We start from the raw sequence: 18848 nt of genomic DNA on the forward strand, positions 1-18848 counted from the left end.
GCCCGCCTGGACAATCCAATCTGTCTTCCAACAACCTCAGCCATCGCCCAATTCCTTGAAAAGAGAGCTGGGGCATCATGTCTCTACACCAATTGATCCGACCAGTGGTGCGATCGCGCATCCCCACCACCACCACCACCACCACAATCCCTGCAACAGCATCATCATGCTGCCTCCCCCCGCGGCGCAACTACGCCATGCAGACGCCCGGCAACCCAGTGATGGAGATCTTCAACCGACGAGTCAAGCACCTTCAGAAGGAGCGGGCGGCGCAGAACGTCGACGAGAGCCGAAAGACCGATTACCTCAAGGATGAAGTGGCGATGCGATTATGTGAACGATTGCTGGTGAGGCTGCCACAAACCCCCCCCCCCCCCCCATCCACCCACCAACCACTCTATGCCTAACTCGGCCATGCAACAACTAGGACATCAAACGCACCTTCCCACAAGTCCTGGACCTCGGCGCAAACAGCTGCAACATCGCGCGGGCGCTGACGACCCCACTCCCGGACGAGACCTCGCCCACCGGCACCGCCGAAGCGCTGGCCCACCGCATCTCGCACCTGACCTGCATCGACACGAGCGCGGCGCTCCTGAACCGCGATCTGGCCCTCCCCTTCAACTCCTCCCTCCCGATCACGCGCCAAGTGGTGCCGGACCTGGAAACGCTCCCCTACGCCGCGAACAGCTTCGACGCGGTCCTCTCCTCCCTCAGCATCCACTGGATCAACGACCTGCCCTCCCTCCTGGCGCAGGTCAACAAGATCCTCAAGCCCGACGCGCCCTTCATCGCCGCCATGTTCGGCGGCGACACGCTCTTCGAGCTGCGCACGTCGCTGCAGCTCGCGGACCTGGAGCGGCGGGGCGGGGTGAGCCCGCATGTTTCGCCGCTGGCGGACGTGCGGGACGTCGGCGGGTTGCTGAACAAGGCCGGGTTCAAGATGCTGACGGTCGATGTGGAGGATATCGTGGTGGAGTTTCCGGATACGTTTGCGCTGATGCGGGATCTGCAGGCGATGGGGGAGGGGAATGCGATCCTGCATCGGGAGATGGCGCCGCTGTCGCGCGAGGTGCTGTTGGCCAATGAGGCGATCTATCGGGCGTTGCATATGGAGGACGGGGCGAGGGGGGTGCCGGCGACGTTTCGGTTGATCTACATGATTGGGTGGAAGGAGGGGGAGGGCCAGGCGAAGCCGTTGGAGAGGGGCAGTGGGCAGTTGAACTTGAAGGATATTCTTGGGGGTGGGGATTTTGAGCAGAAGTGATCATTCTTGTCTGGGAGTGTGTTGTATGATATAGTCCCAAAACAAAAAGAGGCGCACAATATATACGGTCAACTTGGCACTGACGATGAAAATATGAGGTATAGGTATAGCCTCATCGCTCTCCCATTCTTACCACAAAGTATTAACAAAAAAAAAACTAAACAGTCCTCCGATCCGTCATCACCCGCACAATCGACCCCGTCCCCACCAACTCCACCAACTTCTCATGCCAGCTCAACAGCACACTCATCTGCTGTCCGCCGCCCCCCTCGCCCAGATTGCGGCCCTGGATCTGCGAGAACCCCGTACTCTGCGGGGAGACGGATTTGCGGGGGGTTTGCGCGGAGACGGGGGAGGCCATGCCTTTGTAGCTGGACACGGAGAAGTAAACATGGGTTAGCCGGACGATCTCGCCAATGCATCTCAACACTCAATGCTTTTCTTTGTGAATGATAAAAAGACTCAGGACACGTACAGATACTTCATCAAACAGTCGGCGCGCTCGGCCCCGCCGTCCTGGCCGGTGCACACCCCCTCCAGCACGCGGCTCATCTCCGCCTGCCGGATGCCCTGCAACACCTCGGTCACGGCCGCCAGGTGCACCTCCTTGGCGCGCTCGTCGCCGCCCAGGGGCGCCGTGTCCAGCACGTGCCGCAGCGCCGCCGCCGGGTCCCCGCCGCGCAGCAGCTGGCGCACCTCGCCGGCCACGGCGGCGGCCGCGCTCGAGGTCGTCGGCGCCGGCAGCGTCGCCGGCAGCAGCGTGTCCATCGGAAAGTTGATCGAGGCGTCGGGGTCCAGGACGTCGATGTTGATTGTGCGGTAGTTGAGTTGGGACATTTTGGTTCGATTTTTGATTTCGATTTCGATTTCGGGGGTTGGTTGGGAGGGGTTGGGTTGGGTTGGTTTGGTTCGGGTGGGGTTCGATGGGTTGTTTGAAATTGGATCGGGTTGTTGATGATGATGGTTTAGCTGAGGATCGTGGGATTTTCTGTGGGATTGTTGGTTAGTCTTGGTAGTTGAGGGGGTAATGGATGGTCGTTGGTGGTGGGAGACAGGCAAGGAGACAGCTAAGGCATCGTCATTGCCCTCCAGGCTGATGGGGGTTCCGCGGGGAAAGGGAATTGGACACCGTGGTTGGGTTGGGGGATTGGTTGGGACAAACCTCAAACTAGAGTGGGGTAGCTGGGTGACAAGAGGCAAGCGCTGGCCGATCGTCAATGGGAAGCTGTAAAAGCCACTGCCACAAATAACAAGACAATAAACAGTGAGAGTGAGAGTGGGAGTGAGCTGGAGATGAGCGGGTACGGAGAGTAGCAGGAGGGAGAGAGAAAGGGAGGCGGGCCCGGAAGTGGCGGTGCGGAGGACCCCGTCGGCCTGACCGCCTGAGGCAGCCGTTTAGTTGGAGAACTATACAGAGTACACACTCCCAAGGTTCTATTGCTGAGCTTGGTTCAAAGGATCAGTTTCCATTGCTGAATCTGGTCTAGGTATCATAATTCTCTATTGTACAGTAGATGTTGTAGTTGTAGTAGTAGTAGCAACGCTAGAACGCTCAAGAAAGCCTCCCTCCCAAAGTACAAGTACAAACACAAGCAAGCCACCCCATAAAAAACATAGCAAGGCAGGAGTAGAGGCACAGTCGAGTGGCTGCACCGGTCATTATTCCATGAAATTCATCAAGAGGTCGTGATGGTGATTGGAGGCACCGGGATCGGGGTAGATGGTGCCTCAGGAGTTGACTCTCGTTTGAGATCCTGCAACGACGTCGTGCCCGCCTCTTCGTCCGGCAGGGCCTCGGCCTCGGCCTCAGCAGTAGGATCCGCGTCCCGGCGCCGGGAGAAAACACGCTTCGTCGTCCGCGTGAGGGGCCGCACGGCGGATCTGACACCCGCGGCCAGCCATCCCATCGCCCGAGTGATGGGCTTCGTGATAAAGGTAATGCAGCGCACGGCGAAGTTCAGCGCAATCTCGCAGGGTCTGTCGGGGATCAGGCGCAGCACCACCGCCCAAGGCAGACAGCCCAGAGCGCAGGCGATGCAGATCGCCCACTGCACCCCATTGAGCCGGGTGACACCGAAGGCCTCGCCGCCCACAAACACGATCATGATCTGCCCGCCGACCATGATGCAGTTGATCCCGAGGAACCAGTAGTTGCGGAACATGCCCTCGAAGATGTTGAGCTTGTTGTCGAGCCGTCGGTTGTTGAACTCGTTGAAGATCTGCATCCAGACGAACGTGTTGAACACGATCGTGTCCAGCACCAGTTGAGGGTTCTTGCTGCCCAGCTGGGAGCCAATGATGTGCCTCCCGCCGAAGTACAGCATGAAGGTGATGGCGAGTTGATAGAGGGCCTGGCCCAGAATCATCTTCCACATGATCACGGTGAACAGAGACGCACTCTTCGGCACCGGCTTCCGATCGAGGATCTTCTCCGTCGGCGCATCGGTCGCCAAGGCGAGCGCGGCGAACGTGTCCATGATCAGGTTCACCCAGAGGAGCTGCACCGCATTCAAGACACTCTGGTTATCGCTGCTGGACAGCGAGGACACAAAAGTCAGAATGACGGCAGTGATGTTGACGGTGATCTGGAACTGGAGGAACTTGGCCACCGCATCGTTGACGGCACGACCCCAGGCGATCGCAGTGACAATCGATTTGAAGTTGTCGTCGAGCAGAACGATGGAACTAGCCTCCTTGGCGACTTCCGTGCCTGCAATGCCCATGGAGAACCCAACATCAGCTGTGCGCAGCGCCGGCCCGTCGTTTGTGCCGTCTCCAGTCACAGCGACGGTTTCGCCGAGTTTCTTGAGCCGGGCGACCAGGATCCGTTTATCCTCGGGCGACGAGCGTGCCAGCACCTGAAGGCGCGGGATCACTCGATCCATCTCGTCGTCGGACAGTTGCCGGAACTTGGGGCCTTCCATGACGATCCCCTCTTCAGTCTTGATGCCACACGAGGAAGCGATGGCGCTGGCAGTGACAAGATTGTCGCCAGTGACCATCTTGACTTGCACGCCGGCCGCATGACACTTGCGAATGGCAGCTGGAACCTCAGGTCGAAGGGGGTCCTGAATGCCAACCACCCCGATCCAGGTCACGTCCTGGAAGACATCATCAAACACTGCAGACTCGGGCTCGTCCTCCATGCGTCGGACGCCGTGGGGCGGCCAGCTTGGGAAATCGCGATACACCATGCCGATAGTCCGTAGCGACTGGCTTGCATACGACTCAATCAGTGCCAGAGTCTCCTGCTTCTCGTGCTCGTGCAGCGCGTCGATGCCGAGCCCGTCTTTGCTGGAATCCTTCTCAGTGACGTGGGTAGCGCACGCACCCGCCATGATTTCGGCGGCGCCTTTGACAAGGAGGCGATAGCCAACAGCGGGCTCGCGATAGACCACAGCCATGCACTTGCGCGCCGAATCGAAGGGGAAGAGCTGCACAATCTCCGCCGAAGCGCGTTCGAGCGTCACGTCCATGCCAAGATGGTCTTTAGCCAGTTGTAGCAATGCTACTTCGGTCTTGCTGCCGATGAACTGCTTCTGTCCGTCCTTCTCCTCCTCAAAGGCGGTGGAGTTCAGCGCAACGCTTTTAGTGACCAGGTCACGCAGCCTGCTGGAGCTCTGCTTGAAAAGCTCGGCGGCCGTATAGCCTGGAGCGCTATCGTCCACATTCTGGCTGAAACTCCTAGTGGCGAGCGTCCCGGCGACCACGGTCATCTTGTTCTGCGTGAGTGTTCCTGTCTTGTCCGAGCAGATGACGGTCGCGTTGCCCATGGTTTCACAGGCCCGGAGAACGCGGACTAGATTGTTCTCCTTGACCATGCGGGTGGTAGCGAAGGCGAGAGCGAGGGTTACCGCAAGTGGAAGACCCTCTGAGATACCGAATCAGTACGAGTTTCCGAGGTTCTGGACCGAGGTACTTACCAGGAATAGCAACGACAATAACCGTCACAGCCACAATAAGAATGTCGACAAATTCTTTGCCCTTGACGGCGGGTGAGCCGCTGTTGTGCGGGAGGTCCGCGACGAAGCGGAAGAACAGAGCAAAGAATAGAATGATTGCAGCGCTGATGCCATTAGCCAACGAAAACATTTGTTTAGAAGGGGATCTTCGCTCTTACCCTGAGCCCAACCAACCGATCCAGTTAGCAAGCTTGCCCAGTTTGACCTGCAGCGGAGTTTGATCGTCCGAGTCTTGCAAGGACAGCAGGATCCTGCCATAGGTCGAGTAGGGCCCGACACTGGTCACAAGATACGTGCCCACTCCTTCGAGCACCTTGCTGCCGGAGATCAGGAAGGGATCGAGTTTCTTCGTCGCCGTCCCGGCGGCGAGGTGTCGGCCGACTTCATACCCATCGGTCTTCTTCATCTGGTCCGATTCGCCGGTCGCCGAAGACTCGTCACATTTCACCCCGTGGCCCGAGATCAGCACCCCGTCCGCCGGGATGGAGTCGCCCGGCTCGAGGTGCAGGACATCTCCCACCGTGATGTCAAAGATGGAGACCATGGAGACCTTGCCCGAGCGGACGGCCTTGACCTCTCGGTCGTTGTTCTGCCGCAGTCAGTCGATGTTCATTTCAGAAAAACGAGGGCGGGCACTTACTCGTTTGTTAAGTTTGGCAAACTGCCTCTCCTTCTGCCAGTCATTAGCGGCCGTCACAATCGTGACGATCAAGATCGCCACACAGATCGCCACGCCTTCGATCCAGTCCACGCCGCTCCCTTCGCTGGTCGTCTCATAGATCCCGAGCGACAACGAGACGACGGCGGCGATGGTCAACAGGATGATGATCTTGTCGTTGTAAGCACGCCAAAACAAGGTCAGAAAGCCCGTCGACTTGCGAGCGGGCAGTCGATTCTGGCTGAAGACGCGAATGCGGTCCTGGAACTGTGCATCCGAGCCCGAAGATGCCGTATGGCGAGCCGGTTCTGACGGCGGCTGCACTACTTGCTGCTCTTTCTCCCGCTGCTGGTGGTGGTGTTGATGCTCGTACTTCGTCGCGCCACACCCGGAAGAAGTCGCGGCTGCTTCTTCAAAACTCACCGACCCGTCCAGCACGGTCTCATCCACCGACAACCCCGAGGCCAGATCCGTACGCAAGCCGCGTTCCAGCCCCGCGAGCCCGCCCAGGGCCTGGAACGCCGCCAGCGACTTGGGGTTCTGCATCTTGTTGAGCTGGCCCGGCGAGAAGGCGAACTTGTTATCTTGGACGACAAAGTCCCCCTCTGTGCGCGGATCCGGGTTGAGCGCCTCGGACAGCGAGACATCATCGTAGGCTGCCGCTGCTGTCGCCTTGGTCGGCACGGCGGTCAGCTCCGAGTTGGCTCGGGATCTCACGGCCGTGTCGGCGCTGGAGATGGTCGAGTCTGCGCGGGACCGCAGCGTCTCGCCGTCCAGGGAACGCGACGTTCGGGGAGTGCTGCTGTGCTGCTGCTGCTGCTGCTGCTGCACCATGAGTCTGTCGGGTGACAGTGTTGCGCCGGCGTGGGCCATCTCGAATGGCGTAGATGGACTCAGGTGTTGTCCTGAGTCCGAGGAATGTGGACGTTGCTGCTGCTACCATCTCTATCAACATATACTCCCGATGATGATGACAGTGAGGGGGGGGGGGACAAGCGGCAAGCTTGCCGCCGTTGGCAACGTACCTCTCTATCTGAAACCCCGAATGGGTTGAGAAACTCGGCCTGACGATGTTCTTCGTCTGAAGGCTGCATTAAAGTGATCGACGCAGACTCTGATTTGACAGGGAAGGCAGTGAAGCATGCATCAAAAGAAAACCAGGGGAGGGGAGTAAATTCGGAAGAGATTCAGGTGTCTTGCGGGCTAATTGCCTAAAACTGGTTGTAGGGTCTGGTTTGGTTTCCTTTGTTGTTGTTGTTGTTGTTGTAGTCAGAGAAATGGGGGCCAACGCCTGGGTATAAGAGTGGGAAATCGGTAGAAAGGCTGTGCTGCGAAACTGAACGTAATCAGAGAAAGGTGGTTCAGCACTGCGAATGCTTGGTCCAGAACACCCCCGGGCATTGCTGAAGGCAATAATCTCCGCCAAGGTACAATACAGTTAAGTACAGTTATGTCGTTGGGAGACGGATGAAAGCGCTGGAACGGGCCAAGGGAAGTCTAAACAACGGGAAGAGGGGCGCAGCAACAGAGCGATCCATAGGAAGTGGAAGTGGGGAGGGGGAGAGAAGGAGAGTGAATGAGGGGAGGGGGTATGAGTACTGCTGGGTAGTAGTGATAGAGGATTGAATGATGGATGAGTCTCCGTCTCTCAGTCATTCTGCAGCTTTACACAGCCACGCTGCCGCCCTCCTATCACAACCCTTCTGGTGGAGGCAAACAATCCCTCTCGCGGCGGTTAATTCTATCAATTCCATGGCTACACCGATTCAATTCGCACTGGCACTTGACGTGGATTGTAAATCATAAATTATTGATTATTGGCGTTCCTTTTTCTTTTTTTTTGCTTTTTTGTTTTTTTCCTTTTCGTCTTTTATCTCCTCGCCTTTCAGCCGTCGACTTCTTTGCCTCCCTCCCATTGCGCCGTCCATTTGCCGCTTGAAGTACTCCGTATCTTGGAACAAGATCCAGTCAGGTGATTCCCTTCTCCCTCACTTCGACAGCATGCTCAGAGAGTGGTTGATGATCTCATGCGATCATTGACTGGAAGTGCCTGACCGCCAGCAAGGCGCTTTCACGAGCCCAACTGCTCCATGCCAAGTGCAACCTACCAGAGTTTCACCCCAGAGCAGCCATCAGACCCCACGCAATCCAGCTCAACCTTCGTATTGCCATCGATCGAGTCGCTCGGGGTAGTTTCTGTGCCACCGGCAACTAACCCTCCATTAGCGAGGTCCGTCTCCGCGACGTCCGCCTGAGCTTAGGTTGGCGGACTCGCTAGCCGGAGGCGAAGCAAGGGTTTTGCGACGACAGAAACCGGGATATGTGAGTTATGACTGGAAGAAGTAGCCAAGTGCCAATCATGGCGCGGTCTTATGTGACCGACATTAATCAAATATCGGATTAAACCCATGGATTCCGACGGAGATAAACTACAGCCTGGACCGGTCCAAGGGGGGGGGGGGATGCTCGGTCAGAACTCTGACTTAAGAGCATCCATGAGCTGTGCCGAGTCGCCAATCGCTGTTGACCGTCAGTCGCTAAATTATCTACCAGGGAGCCACTTACGCCGAGACTCAATAGGACTCACGAAGCTGTTGTTTTCTTGGCCTCCAAGCCGCATCTCAAACTCTCCTGTGAAACTATGGGACTCGTCGCGTGCTCGTGTATGATCAAGATAATTGGCATACGTCAGCCCAGGACCATGTCCGTGGGATCATGCAGAGACAGGAGACTGGCACATGGGTCAAAGCATTGCTCTTGTCTCATGTCCTTCGCGGGTTCGACTGAACTGGCCCTGGCGATCATGACTGTAATGTGTCGTGTCTGATGGACACGTGCTCGCCTTGCAAAATCTTCTCGCATATCGGTTGGTGAGGTAATGAGGCTAAGGCCTTGAGGGAATAACTCCAGCGAAAGAATCACCAGAGCTGTGGGTTTCACATAGTGATAGCACTGCCCCAAGGTATGTCGAACATGGTTTCTCAAGCTCAGTACTTGTGTGGCTGACCCAGAGTGCCAGGCATAGGTTGTTGCCCGATGCTTGCCTCATCAAAGTCCATAGACGTGAAGGGCGCCCCTGTCTCTGATCGGTGGCTGATGGTCGATTCCGGTGACACGCATCTAGCACCTTGCAACAACTTGGGGACGACTTCGACGTGACGCGTTCCAATGAGCTGGATACTTTATCCAGGCTGAGCATAATGATGCCAGACATGGCTGTCCTTAGTCACGGTGAGACACATACCAGGGTGGCTGTGCGGAAGGCATTGCTTTGCTGTGTCAGGCAGATCGAGGATCATAAGAGAGTCGGCTGAGGCTCACTCCTAGGTAAGGGAAGTTGGATTGGACAAGTTTCGTTGAGATGCTCTGAAGCATGATACCACTGTGTGCATTTCCACACTACCAGTTACAACAAAGATGTGAAACACCTTTGGCCTTGCTTGTGGCTTGGTGCGTATCAAGTTGCAGCGTCACGCCGATTGGATAAGACTATTGCTTTCTCGAGCCATGAACTGGCTGTCGTGGAGAGCAAAAGGAATTCATAGTCGAGTAACACTTGACCCCCCATCTGTGTTTCTGCAAGGGCATATGCAAGCAGTGTCTGGAGTGTAGGATAGCAAGACAATTGTGCCAGTGGAGGGGGACGGGGTCTCTGCCAGAGACTTAACTAAGCACTGCTGATTTGAATCCATGATGGGCAACGGCCACCTTGACGATGACGAGTCAGGAACATCCAGTCAACTGGTCAAGCCACCGCGATCGCGAAGTGCGGTCCGATCAAACTCCGCAATTCAAACCCGCTCGAAGGCCAAGCAAAAAAAAATGCACAAACTATGACGAGGATCCAGAAGCATAACCCATAATGAAATGAACAAATCAGCAGTACTGATCGGACCAGCCGACAAAACGAAGCACGTCAGTTGCCAATCCTATCAGCCGGGATGGTCCGCCACCGGAAGCGGAAATCAAATTCCAGCAGGTCCAGTCCTGCAGAAAGGCGGGAACCGTTGAAGCATAAAAAAAATATGCCGAGGCCCGTTCGTTCAAGTGATATCATTAGAGGAAGTGGATAGAAGAGAAAGGTGTGTGCAAGTGGATCCTCGACAACTTTTTCAGGAAGCTCTGCTCCGTCCTTTCCCCCCTGATTGATCTGCCCTTCGGCTTAGAAATACAAAATGTTAACTATAATATGGGTTGCTTAACAATGCTCTAATCATTGGGGGGAGAATCACACCTTACTATAAGTTGAATTCCCTCCGCAGTACTGTTCTAACTCTTTATACAACAACACATTGCATTTGCATTGTACATACAGTCCTTAATTTTCATACACGTAATCATATTGTCCTCCTGTCCAAAATGTCACAAACAGGCACCCCCGTCGACGTCACCCCCCTGGCGCAACCGCTGCCGTTCGAATTCTCGCGGCGCCGCGCGCCCAACCGCTTCCTCAAGGGGGCGATGAGCGAGCGCCTGTGCTCGTGGTCGGTCGACGACCTCGCCGCGCGCGGCATCCCCTCAGACGAGCTGATTGAGGCCTACCGCGTGTGGGGCGAGGGCCAGATCGGGCTCATCCTGACGGGCAACGTGATGATCGACCCGGCGCACCTCGAAGCCCCCGGCAACCTGATCATCCCCGCGGACGCCCCCTTCGAAGGGGAGCGGTTCGCGCGCTTCCAGCAGCTGGCCGCCGCGGCCAAGACCCCGCGGAACTCCTCGCTGGTCGTCGCGCAGGTCAGCCACCCGGGCCGCCAGACGCCGGCCGCCCTGCAGCCGCACCCGATCAGCGCCAGCGACGTGCAGCTGGAGGGGGTGGTGCTGGGGAGCACATTCGCCCAGCCGCGCGCGGCCACGGAGGCCGACATCCAACAGGTCATCGAGGGGTTCGCGCACGCGGCCGAGTACCTGGAGAAAGCCGGCTACGATGGCATCCAGCTGCACGGCGCCCACGGGTACCTCCTAAGCCAGTTCCTGTCCGAGACGACCAACCGCCGCACCGACCGGTACGGTGGCTCCCTGGAGAACCGCATGCGTCTGATCTTGGAGATCCGCGCGGCGATCGCGGAGCGCGTGCGCCCGGATTTCATCGTGGGGATCAAGGTGAACAGCGTCGAGTTCCAGCCCCACGGCTTCCAGCCGGAGGAGGCGCGCCAGCTGTGCCGCACGCTGGAGGACCACCGGTTTGACTTTGTCGAGCTGTCCGGGGGCACCTACGAGAACTGGAAGATGGGCGATGACGAGGGCGAGAAGCGCGAGTCCACGAAGAAGCGTGAAGCTGTAAGTTCACCCTCAAAAGAAATCTGACCAATTGACTAACCTCGAAAAAAAAAAGTTCTTCATGGACTTCGCCCAGATGATCGTCTCCTCCCTCAGCAAGACCAAGTCCTACCTGACCGGCGGGTTCCGGACGGCGGAGGGCATGGTCCACGGCCTTGAGACGCTGGACGGCATAGGTCTGGCGCGCCCGCTCTGCCAGGAACCGTACCTGTGCCGGGATATTCTGAGTGGCAAGGCGACCGGGGCGCTGCGGCAGGTCATCAACCCCTACGACTTCGGGCTGACGGCCGTGGCGGCGTGCATCCAGATCCGGCAGATGGGGCTGCGGTTGGCGCCAATCGACCTGAGCGACAAGCAGCGCGCCGACCAGCTGGTGCAGGCGGTGGTGGCCCGGACGCAGCAGAAGGGCAAGGACTTCTCGCAGGAGGCCGTCTGGCCGCCGCTGATCCCGGATTATAATGTGCCTTTGGCTGTGGAGGCTTGATTTGAGAGTTAGACTAGACTAGACTACTACTACTACTAACTACTACTACTACTACTACTACTACTACTACTACTACTACTACTACTACCACTACTACTACTACTACTACTACTACTACTACTACTACTACTACTATACTAAGCAAGGATCTCAAAGTAGGTAATATGCAGATAAACTATTGCTATGAAGTAATTACCCCATCTCAACTTAATCGTCACCCTGGCCCCTCTCCCACTGAGAGAACCACCAATACCACCTCAGAGAATATAGCCAGCATATTCAGCAAAAACAATCATCACAAATCCGACCCAGCACACATCAGACCACAAAAAACCAATTCATCAATAGCCTGAGAGTACCTTGTAACGTTACATAGCAGATCACCAGTAAGACCCCAACTTCCCTACTCTAGTAGTAGACAAACAGCACGTGGAGCGCTCCCCTCCCCTCCCCACCCACACTAACGTTATGTTAACCCCTGGGCCCTCCATCCTCCATCCACCCCCAACCCTAACTCCCATCCACATCTCTCGATCGGAGATCCAACCCAACCAACAACAACCCCCAACACCCTCAGTAACTCTCTTGCCACTTGGGCACAGTCCTGCCCCCTAAAGCCCGTGGCTATGCACCAACCGCCACACCACATAATCCCCCATGCCTCGGAGAGAACGAACCTGACCCAGCGGGACGCACCGCCACACGGGTGGCTGCATCAGCCACAGTACATACGCTGCGCCACATATATTATGTCATTCCGGGCTTGCGCGTTAGTATCAAACGAACCGTATACTCCGGAGGAATTGATGGGATGGGATGGGATGGGAGAGTGGCAAGAATACTGTATATCTGTCACACTGAAGTGAAACTCGTGGCGCAGTCAGCCTGATGGATGGCTTGTTGGGCTGGTGATGCTGTGATTACTACTGGTTGATGTGGAACTTGGTTACTGTCGGTGGCTGCATAAGCCTATATCATGTTTGCTCGAGTTTGAAGTACTGCGTGGATCTCGGAGTGAATACCGAGCACGTGTAGGAAGGTGAGGCTTGAAGCTAAGCTTGGACTTGCAAAGGGGCATTAGAGGGCTGCATCGCACGACACATGCACGAAGCGGACGGGCTGTGCTTTAACGTTAACCCTACGCAGCATCTCCAGCCTACGGTGGGTGCCTCAGCACCAGTTACGGCTGGATTGGCCTCGTCAATTGTATAGTACTCATCATTATCGGATCCTGCATGTTCAGTACAGCACGCACCAGCCCTCATAGTAAGTAAGAAGCCCAACCTAAGCATCAACCACCCCCAACCCAGCAAACCGATTCCCCAACCCACAAAACCACTCCTTCTCCTTCCCCACCACCTCGCCCTCTTCCTCTCCCCTACCACCACCACCACCACATCTCCCCAAAACATCCTCCATCGCCCACGCAATCCGCTCCGCCCCCAACCTGGCGCCCTCCAAATTCGCCGCCCCGGGCCCCAGCCTCAACGCCGCCAACCGGCCCGCCAGAAACAGCGGCACCCCGTCGCACCACATCAGATCCTCCGTCAAACACGGCAAGCCCTGCCTCGTCTCGACCGGATAGTCCCCGCGCATGGTGTTGAGGAGTGGCATCTGGGTGACATCCGCCCGCATCCCCGTCGCGAAGTAGATGTAGTCGATGGGGGTGGCGGCCAGCTCGGGGATGGGCGGGTCGGTGGCGAGCGTCCAGGTGGAGGTGGCCGGGTCGTAGCGGCGGTCGACGATCACCGTGCGCGGGTGAACGGCCAGCCGCCCGCGTGCGGCGTGCTGCTTCAGGATCTTCTGGTAGCGCGGGGTGACGCTGCCGCCGCCGCGGGCGGCGGCGATCATCGCCAGCCGCTCGTCGTCGGTGTCGGCGGACCAGAACCGGGCTTTCTCGAGGTTCTTGAACTTGCCCATCCAGTTGAGGGTGAGGTCGAAGTGTTTCACTGTTTGCGGGGGTTAGGATATCTCTTGGGGGGTTGTTTGGGGGAGGGCAGGGTTAAGGGGGGCTGGCTAGGGTTACGGTAAAAACGTACCCTTCAAATCCGACCGCATCAACAACCACACCTTCCTCACCCCCCTCCGGATCGCCATATCCGCCACCTGGGCGGCGGTCAACCCGCCCCCAACCACGACCACATGCGTGGCCTGCCGTGCGCGGATCTTGGTCTGGATGCAGGCGCTGGGGAACGCGCGGATCTCCGAGCTGTGGCAGGCGCCGGCCTGCTCGGGGCCCGTCAGTGGGAACGGGAGGATCTTGTGGGTGCCCGGCCCGATGGCGAGCACGACGGCGCGACTGTGGTGCTGCGTGCCGTCGGCGGCGGTCACCGTGAAGATCTTGGAGTCGCTGTGTCCGTGAATGCCGTACCGGATGTCGGTGACTTCGCTCTGGCGGATTAGCCCCGGCCGGTCGAGGCGGTACCGCGCGACGATGCTGGCGCAGTAGTCGGCGAAGAGGCCGGTGGAAGGGGAGAAGTAGTCCTTGCGGTCTCGTTCGTCGATTTCGGGCTCTTGGGGGGGTTTGCTTTGCCGTGCGTTAGCACACACACACCATCTCCATCCCCTGCAGAACTACAGTAGACACGGTGCCCAAGATTGGAAGAGCGAGGTAGATAACCCCAGAACACAAGAGACTAGCAGAGGAAAAAAAAACTCACCCCCTCCCCGCCCTCAACTTCTTCCTCCGATGCTTACTCAACTCCTTCCCCACGCACCCAGAAATCTCCCACAAGTCCCCAAGCCGGTCCTTCTCCTGGGTGTACGCCAGCATTCCATCGCGGTCCCGCGGATCCACGTGGAAGAACATGGGACTGCGCAGCTGCTCGATCTCCAGCGTCCGGAACGCGCGGTTCCACTTCTCCATCCACCGGGGGCCGGAGCCGTCTAGCACGAGGGTGGACATACTTTCCAGCCCGTCCTCATCATCATCATCATCATCATCATCATCTGATGCCGATGTACTCTCTGATCCCGACAAGGAAGAGGATGAGCTGATAGATGACCCAGAAGAAGCCAACCCCGGCACCGGCCCTGAACTCCCTCCTCCATCTTCGGAGGCAAAGCCAGAGGCAGAGCCAGCCCTACCCTCCAAGGCAGATATGGATAAGCTGGCACTAGCACTATTCACATACCGCTCCGCCCGCACCCCCCTCCGCCGCCGCGCGTGCGCCTGCACCAACGCCATCCGGCCGCGGTGCTTGTTGATCCAGTGGTAGCGCTGGTGCTCGTCGTCGGTGAACATGGCGGAGGGGGTCTCTTCGCGGAGGCGGGCGGCGACGGCCAGGCCGCAGGGGCCGGCGCCGATGATGAGCACGGAGTGGATTGGGGGGGTTGTCATTTCGGGTCCGGTTTAGGGGGGTATCACTGTTCGGGGGGGTTGATAATTCCTGTTCTTGGTGGTGGCGGTTGGGGGAGTATTTCTGTTGTTGGTTGAGGTGGTGGTTGTTTCTCTGGTTGGGGGTGGTGGTATTTGAGAGTGATGGTGGGCTGGTAAGTGGATTGTATTCGATTGCGATGGGTTAGTATTCAGGGGCATGGATTTGATTTTAGTTGAGAGATGTGATTTAAAGACAATTGTTGAATAAAGGTTGATCTGTGCCGTAAGAGATGCAGACTGGTGGTGGTTATCAATGGCAACCTTGAACAATAGATAACTTAGGGCTGGCCTGCTTCCCCCGGGTACTCGATCCCAAGGTCCTTGTCCTTGCGCTGCATGGCTGCATTGCTGAGCGACCCATCTTCACCCATGTCGCGGCGTGGTGTCATTGCGGCGATCATGGGGACCTTGCAGACGTATACTCCCTCAAAATGCAAATTTGATCTGTTCCTATGCTGGTGTAGCTCTTCCATTTATGCAAACGAATTCATCACCATAGCTCTTCCATTCATTTAATATGCAAAAACTGGTATCATACCAATCCAATACATTACTCAAAACATTATTAGCTCTTCGGTCGCACCGGACCACTATTTATGCCACTTCTTCGTCTTAGGCTCTGCAGTCATCGCCCGCGAACGAGGCACCCCCCCTCCCTCGCGTCGATGCCACGCATCTTGCGGCCAAACCCAGCCCCGCACGCGCTTCGCGTCCCGCCGCTCGCCGATCTGGGGCTCAGGAATCCATTTGTCCTTCCCATCGGGCAGAACCCGCTGGCGCGTTAACGCCCCCGGCCCGCCCACGTTGAGATGCGCCGACGGCTGCGACGGCAGGGGCACCGACTTCGAGAGCATGAGCAGAAAGTACAGCGCCATGCTCGCGGTCATCGGCCCGTCGAGCTCATCAGGCGACATATCGTAGGTTCCCAACACCGGGGACTGGCTGGCCAAGGAGCTGTCGCTGGACGGGGCCGGGGAGTGCGGATACGTGCATCGGTCCATATGGTATTCCGTCTCACGCGACTGGCTAGCGGCCAGCTTGGTAGGGATAGGCGCAGACAGCTCCAAATACCCAAAGTACGGCACATCGTCGCCCTCGTCGCAGCCGGCTCGGACGCAGACGAGCTCGATCTCGGTCAGGATGAAGCCGTACCGGCACGAATGCTCCCGCATGCACCGCTGCAGATGCGCCAGGCCGTTCAGATACTCCACCCGGCGGTGCGGCGCTTCGTTGCGCATCCCCGTGTTCCACCGATCAAAGGTCTTCACGATCCCCACAAGTCGCCCGCGCGGGAGGCCGGAGCTGGTCCGTTCGGTGTCGGAGGCGTAGTTGGCAAGGAAATGCGGACCGCCGTAGTTTTTGTTGCCCGATACCCGCGGGATCGGAGCATCGTACAGCGTCAGATGCTCAGGGCCCTGCGATACCGCCAGCGCCGCGTTCACGCGAGGAGCGTAGATGTCTCTTAGCACATTGATCAAGCCGGCTTCTGAGTCGGGAGACAGGTGCGAGCTGGGCAGGACGTTCACCGGCGTGAATTGGGAGGGGATCGCTGTTTTGAGAAGCTTTGAGAGTCCATCCACTTGGTTGATGGTTTCCAGGGAGAACGACGACCAGCTGCGCAGGTTGCGAATATCCCACCAGAAGTAGTCGTGCAGCCCTCGTGTCGGGATCACGCTCACATTCCGAACGAGATTTACCGCCTGAGTGGGCGCCGTAAGGTAGGAAAGTAGCGTGGTCGATTCCTCTTCCATCTGGTGAAAAGATCCAACGGGCGAGCATTGAGCACTTGACGTTCGCGTGCAGCTGTAGGGTGACCCTGGCAGCATCAACGGCATCGGGACCTGAGCGGGCGGCCAGGTTCGAAGATGAGTTGGCTCAGCGGGTGAATGCTCAGCATAGGCTGGATACACTACGATATTCGGGGTGACTGGCGTGATGGGCGCGGTGAGTGTACCCTGAGGCTGGACAGAGCACCTGGTAACTTGCCGGTAGATTGAAGACTCATACCGGCCCACTTTCGCTTCATCGATGATAGATGTGGATACCGATCGAGAGTGGCCGCCAACGGCCTTGCGCTTGTACGATGGCGTCAGACTCACGGGCGATGACAGAGCTGGGCCGTGCGGTGTCTTGTACATCGGTGGGACCGAAACAGGCGAAGACAATCCGAGATATTCCGACGCCGTGGCCCGCTGGCTAGACCGTGAGGTGGGGATTGTTGGTAGAGCACCTGGAGGGTTGCGTGTGTTGGAGAGAACACGACGCTGACGGGGCGGTCCATTGGTAGATGTTGGCTCAATCACTACATCCTGCGGCCTGATCTTGGGTAGCAGGGCAGGACCGTGGTGATGCCGCGGAGGTGAGCTGATGATAGGACTCGTCGCTACAGTGACAGCTGACCATGGTGATGAACTATTAGAGTATAGAGAAGAGTCGGATGCGTGGCGGCTATGGCTCGCGCCGATAGATCCTTGCAACTGCATCGCAGGAGGGGTAGAAGGCCGATAGTAAGACAGTTCGTGAGACATGATAATGGGCCTAGGGTGATCGAAGGTTCGATATGTGCAAGAAACTCGGCGAATGTATTATCAAGGAAGGACCAGCTTCCAAGTCTGTAACGAAGAGAAGCTTGCTGAAAGCTAAGCAAGAATAGAAGTAGTGAAAGTGATCAGGGAGATGCCGACGTATGCTAAGATTGACTCATGGTCTTCATGAACGCTCACACTGGTCATGGCGCATTTGGATGGAGACGGCCTCGACATTAAATGCTCTTTGCTCTGCTACCCTGAAGCACCATCTTGTTCCAAAAAAGGAACAGCATGGCCCGAACCGGCTGCAGATGAGATGAAACATGGGGAGATCTCCATCTTGACGCCAGGCCAGCAGTCAGTCCATCGGTCTAGGGCATGATGGCACGAAGATCGGTCCAGGGACTGCCGACATCTGCTGGAGGGAAGCGCGATGCCAACGGTCCTAGGGCGAGTGGGCGTGTTTCATCTGGCAGTCGCGCGTCAAAGTGTTGCTATATTTTGCACCTTCGTCTCTTCTCCAGATCTGAACCAGAGTGTCGGTTATCGGTGCAGATTTTAGGTCGTCAAGATCTAAAAAAAGACCTAAATTCGGCAGCGATTTCGTTTCATCTATTCTGGGTAATTGCACCTAAGTTGATCGATGTAGTTCGCGAGAGCGTCACGCCTGGTTCGTCGAGGTCAGTGGGCGGCAAGAGGGTGTTTATGGGCACAACCAGTTGAGCTGGACCAGTATGCCTTCATGGCGCATAGAGGGAGAGTGACTGCAAGGTTAGGCGCCGAGGGGTCTGTGGAACCACAGCTATTTCAACGCGCATTGGCTGTTATTAAGCACGGCCTTCAGTATCAAGCAACAGGCGGCATGACTTCAACAGCAGGTTCATCCTAAGAATACACCCGGGGAAAAGCAGGAAGGAAAGTACCTGGGAATATATGAGGGTCATGCAAGATGTCGCAGTAGGCGCCGGCCAATGTTGACCTCGGCGCCAGACGGCCTCAGTGGTTCTTCCCTCACGAAAACCTGCAAGGAAGCGTGGGGTTGCCTGCGATTGAGCAAATCATGTCAGATCAAGATGCAAATTAGGGAGAATATCTGCTGTCCCGTCAGATGTGCAGACAGAAACAAATTGCATGAAGATTGCAGAAGAATGAAGAATGAGGAAGAAAGGCCAAGCAGCGGCGAACGAGGGTCAAGCAATCCGGCGGGAAGTAAAACCACTAGGTTGCTCTCGGTTGACCACCACAGAGTACACTCATTGAGTATAACAGCGCTTTCCAACTTGGTCATTGGAT

At 57.1% G+C, this 18848-nt stretch overlaps 7 protein-coding genes across 7 annotated transcripts; 3 read left to right on the forward strand and 4 right to left on the reverse strand.

Moving 5' to 3' along the window:
• Nucleotides 1-39: 39 nt before the first annotated feature.
• Nucleotides 40-1267, forward strand: BO95DRAFT_409043 (uncharacterized protein; the record flags this gene model as incomplete). Its single annotated transcript, XM_025584128.1, has 2 exons — nucleotides 40-347; nucleotides 428-1267. The coding sequence occupies exons 1-2, from the start codon at nucleotides 78-80 to the stop codon at nucleotides 1265-1267; spliced, it is 1110 nt and encodes a 369-aa protein (XP_025444577.1). The 5' UTR covers nucleotides 40-77.
• Nucleotides 1268-1277: 10 nt separating this feature from the next.
• Nucleotides 1278-2567, reverse strand: BO95DRAFT_384634 (actin-related protein 2/3 complex subunit 5 family protein). Its single transcript, XM_025583459.1, has 3 exons — nucleotides 2430-2567; nucleotides 1743-2255; nucleotides 1278-1638 (listed from the first exon to the last, which is right to left on the reverse strand). The coding sequence occupies exons 2-3, from the start codon at nucleotides 2102-2104 to the stop codon at nucleotides 1425-1427; spliced, it is 576 nt and encodes a 191-aa protein (XP_025444578.1). The 5' UTR covers nucleotides 2105-2255; nucleotides 2430-2567; the 3' UTR covers nucleotides 1278-1424.
• Nucleotides 2568-2943: 376 nt separating this feature from the next.
• pmcB (putative calcium-translocating P-type ATPase(PMCA-type)) lies at nucleotides 2944-6760 on the reverse strand (the record flags this gene model as incomplete). The annotated part of the gene is made up of 4 exons (XM_025584908.1): nucleotides 2944-5138; nucleotides 5191-5333; nucleotides 5388-5818; nucleotides 5870-6760. 4 exons carry the CDS (start codon nucleotides 6758-6760, stop codon nucleotides 2944-2946), a joined length of 3660 nt encoding a protein of 1219 aa, XP_025444579.1.
• Nucleotides 6761-10246: 3486 nt separating this feature from the next.
• Nucleotides 10247-11648, forward strand: BO95DRAFT_491223 (NADH:flavin oxidoreductase/NADH oxidase family protein; the record flags this gene model as incomplete). Its single annotated transcript, XM_025590638.1, is given in 2 exon segments — nucleotides 10247-11164; nucleotides 11184-11648. 2 exon segments carry the CDS (start codon nucleotides 10247-10249, stop codon nucleotides 11646-11648), a joined length of 1383 nt encoding a protein of 460 aa, XP_025444580.1.
• A 1284-nt stretch (nucleotides 11649-12932) lies between these two features.
• BO95DRAFT_409057 (FAD binding domain protein) lies at nucleotides 12933-14988 on the reverse strand (the record flags this gene model as incomplete). Its single annotated transcript, XM_025584129.1, has 3 exons — nucleotides 12933-13597; nucleotides 13688-14175; nucleotides 14309-14988. The coding sequence occupies 3 exons, from the start codon at nucleotides 14986-14988 to the stop codon at nucleotides 12933-12935; spliced, it is 1833 nt and encodes a 610-aa protein (XP_025444581.1).
• Nucleotides 14989-15305: 317 nt separating this feature from the next.
• Nucleotides 15306-17555, reverse strand: BO95DRAFT_461470 (uncharacterized protein; the record flags this gene model as incomplete). The annotated part of the gene is made up of 2 exons (XM_025588824.1): nucleotides 15306-15477; nucleotides 15631-17555. 2 exons carry the CDS (start codon nucleotides 17553-17555, stop codon nucleotides 15306-15308), a joined length of 2097 nt encoding a protein of 698 aa, XP_025444582.1.
• A 189-nt stretch (nucleotides 17556-17744) lies between these two features.
• BO95DRAFT_66855 (uncharacterized protein) lies at nucleotides 17745-18381 on the forward strand. Its single transcript, XM_025592125.1, has one exon. It carries the CDS (start codon nucleotides 17934-17936, stop codon nucleotides 18276-18278), a length of 345 nt encoding a protein of 114 aa, XP_025444583.1. The 5' UTR covers nucleotides 17745-17933; the 3' UTR covers nucleotides 18279-18381.
• Nucleotides 18382-18848: the final 467 nt, after the last annotated feature.

This window comes from Aspergillus brunneoviolaceus (genome assembly GCF_003184695.1).
Source record: "Aspergillus brunneoviolaceus CBS 621.78 unplaced genomic scaffold BO95scaffold_17, whole genome shotgun sequence".
NCBI lineage: Eukaryota > Fungi > Ascomycota > Eurotiomycetes > Eurotiales > Aspergillaceae > Aspergillus > Aspergillus brunneoviolaceus.

Coding starts and splice junctions, on each gene's coding strand:
- BO95DRAFT_384634 (XM_025583459.1), bottom strand. CDS start 2,104: ATGTCCCAACTCAACTACCGCACAATCAACATCGACGTCCTGGACCCC. Junction 1,639..1,742: donor GACTGTTTGATGAAGTATCT/GTACGTGTCCTG, acceptor CTCCGTGTCCAG/CTACAAAGGCATGGCCTCCC.
- BO95DRAFT_66855 (XM_025592125.1), top strand. CDS start 17,934: ATGATGGCACGAAGATCGGTCCAGGGACTGCCGACATCTGCTGGAGGG.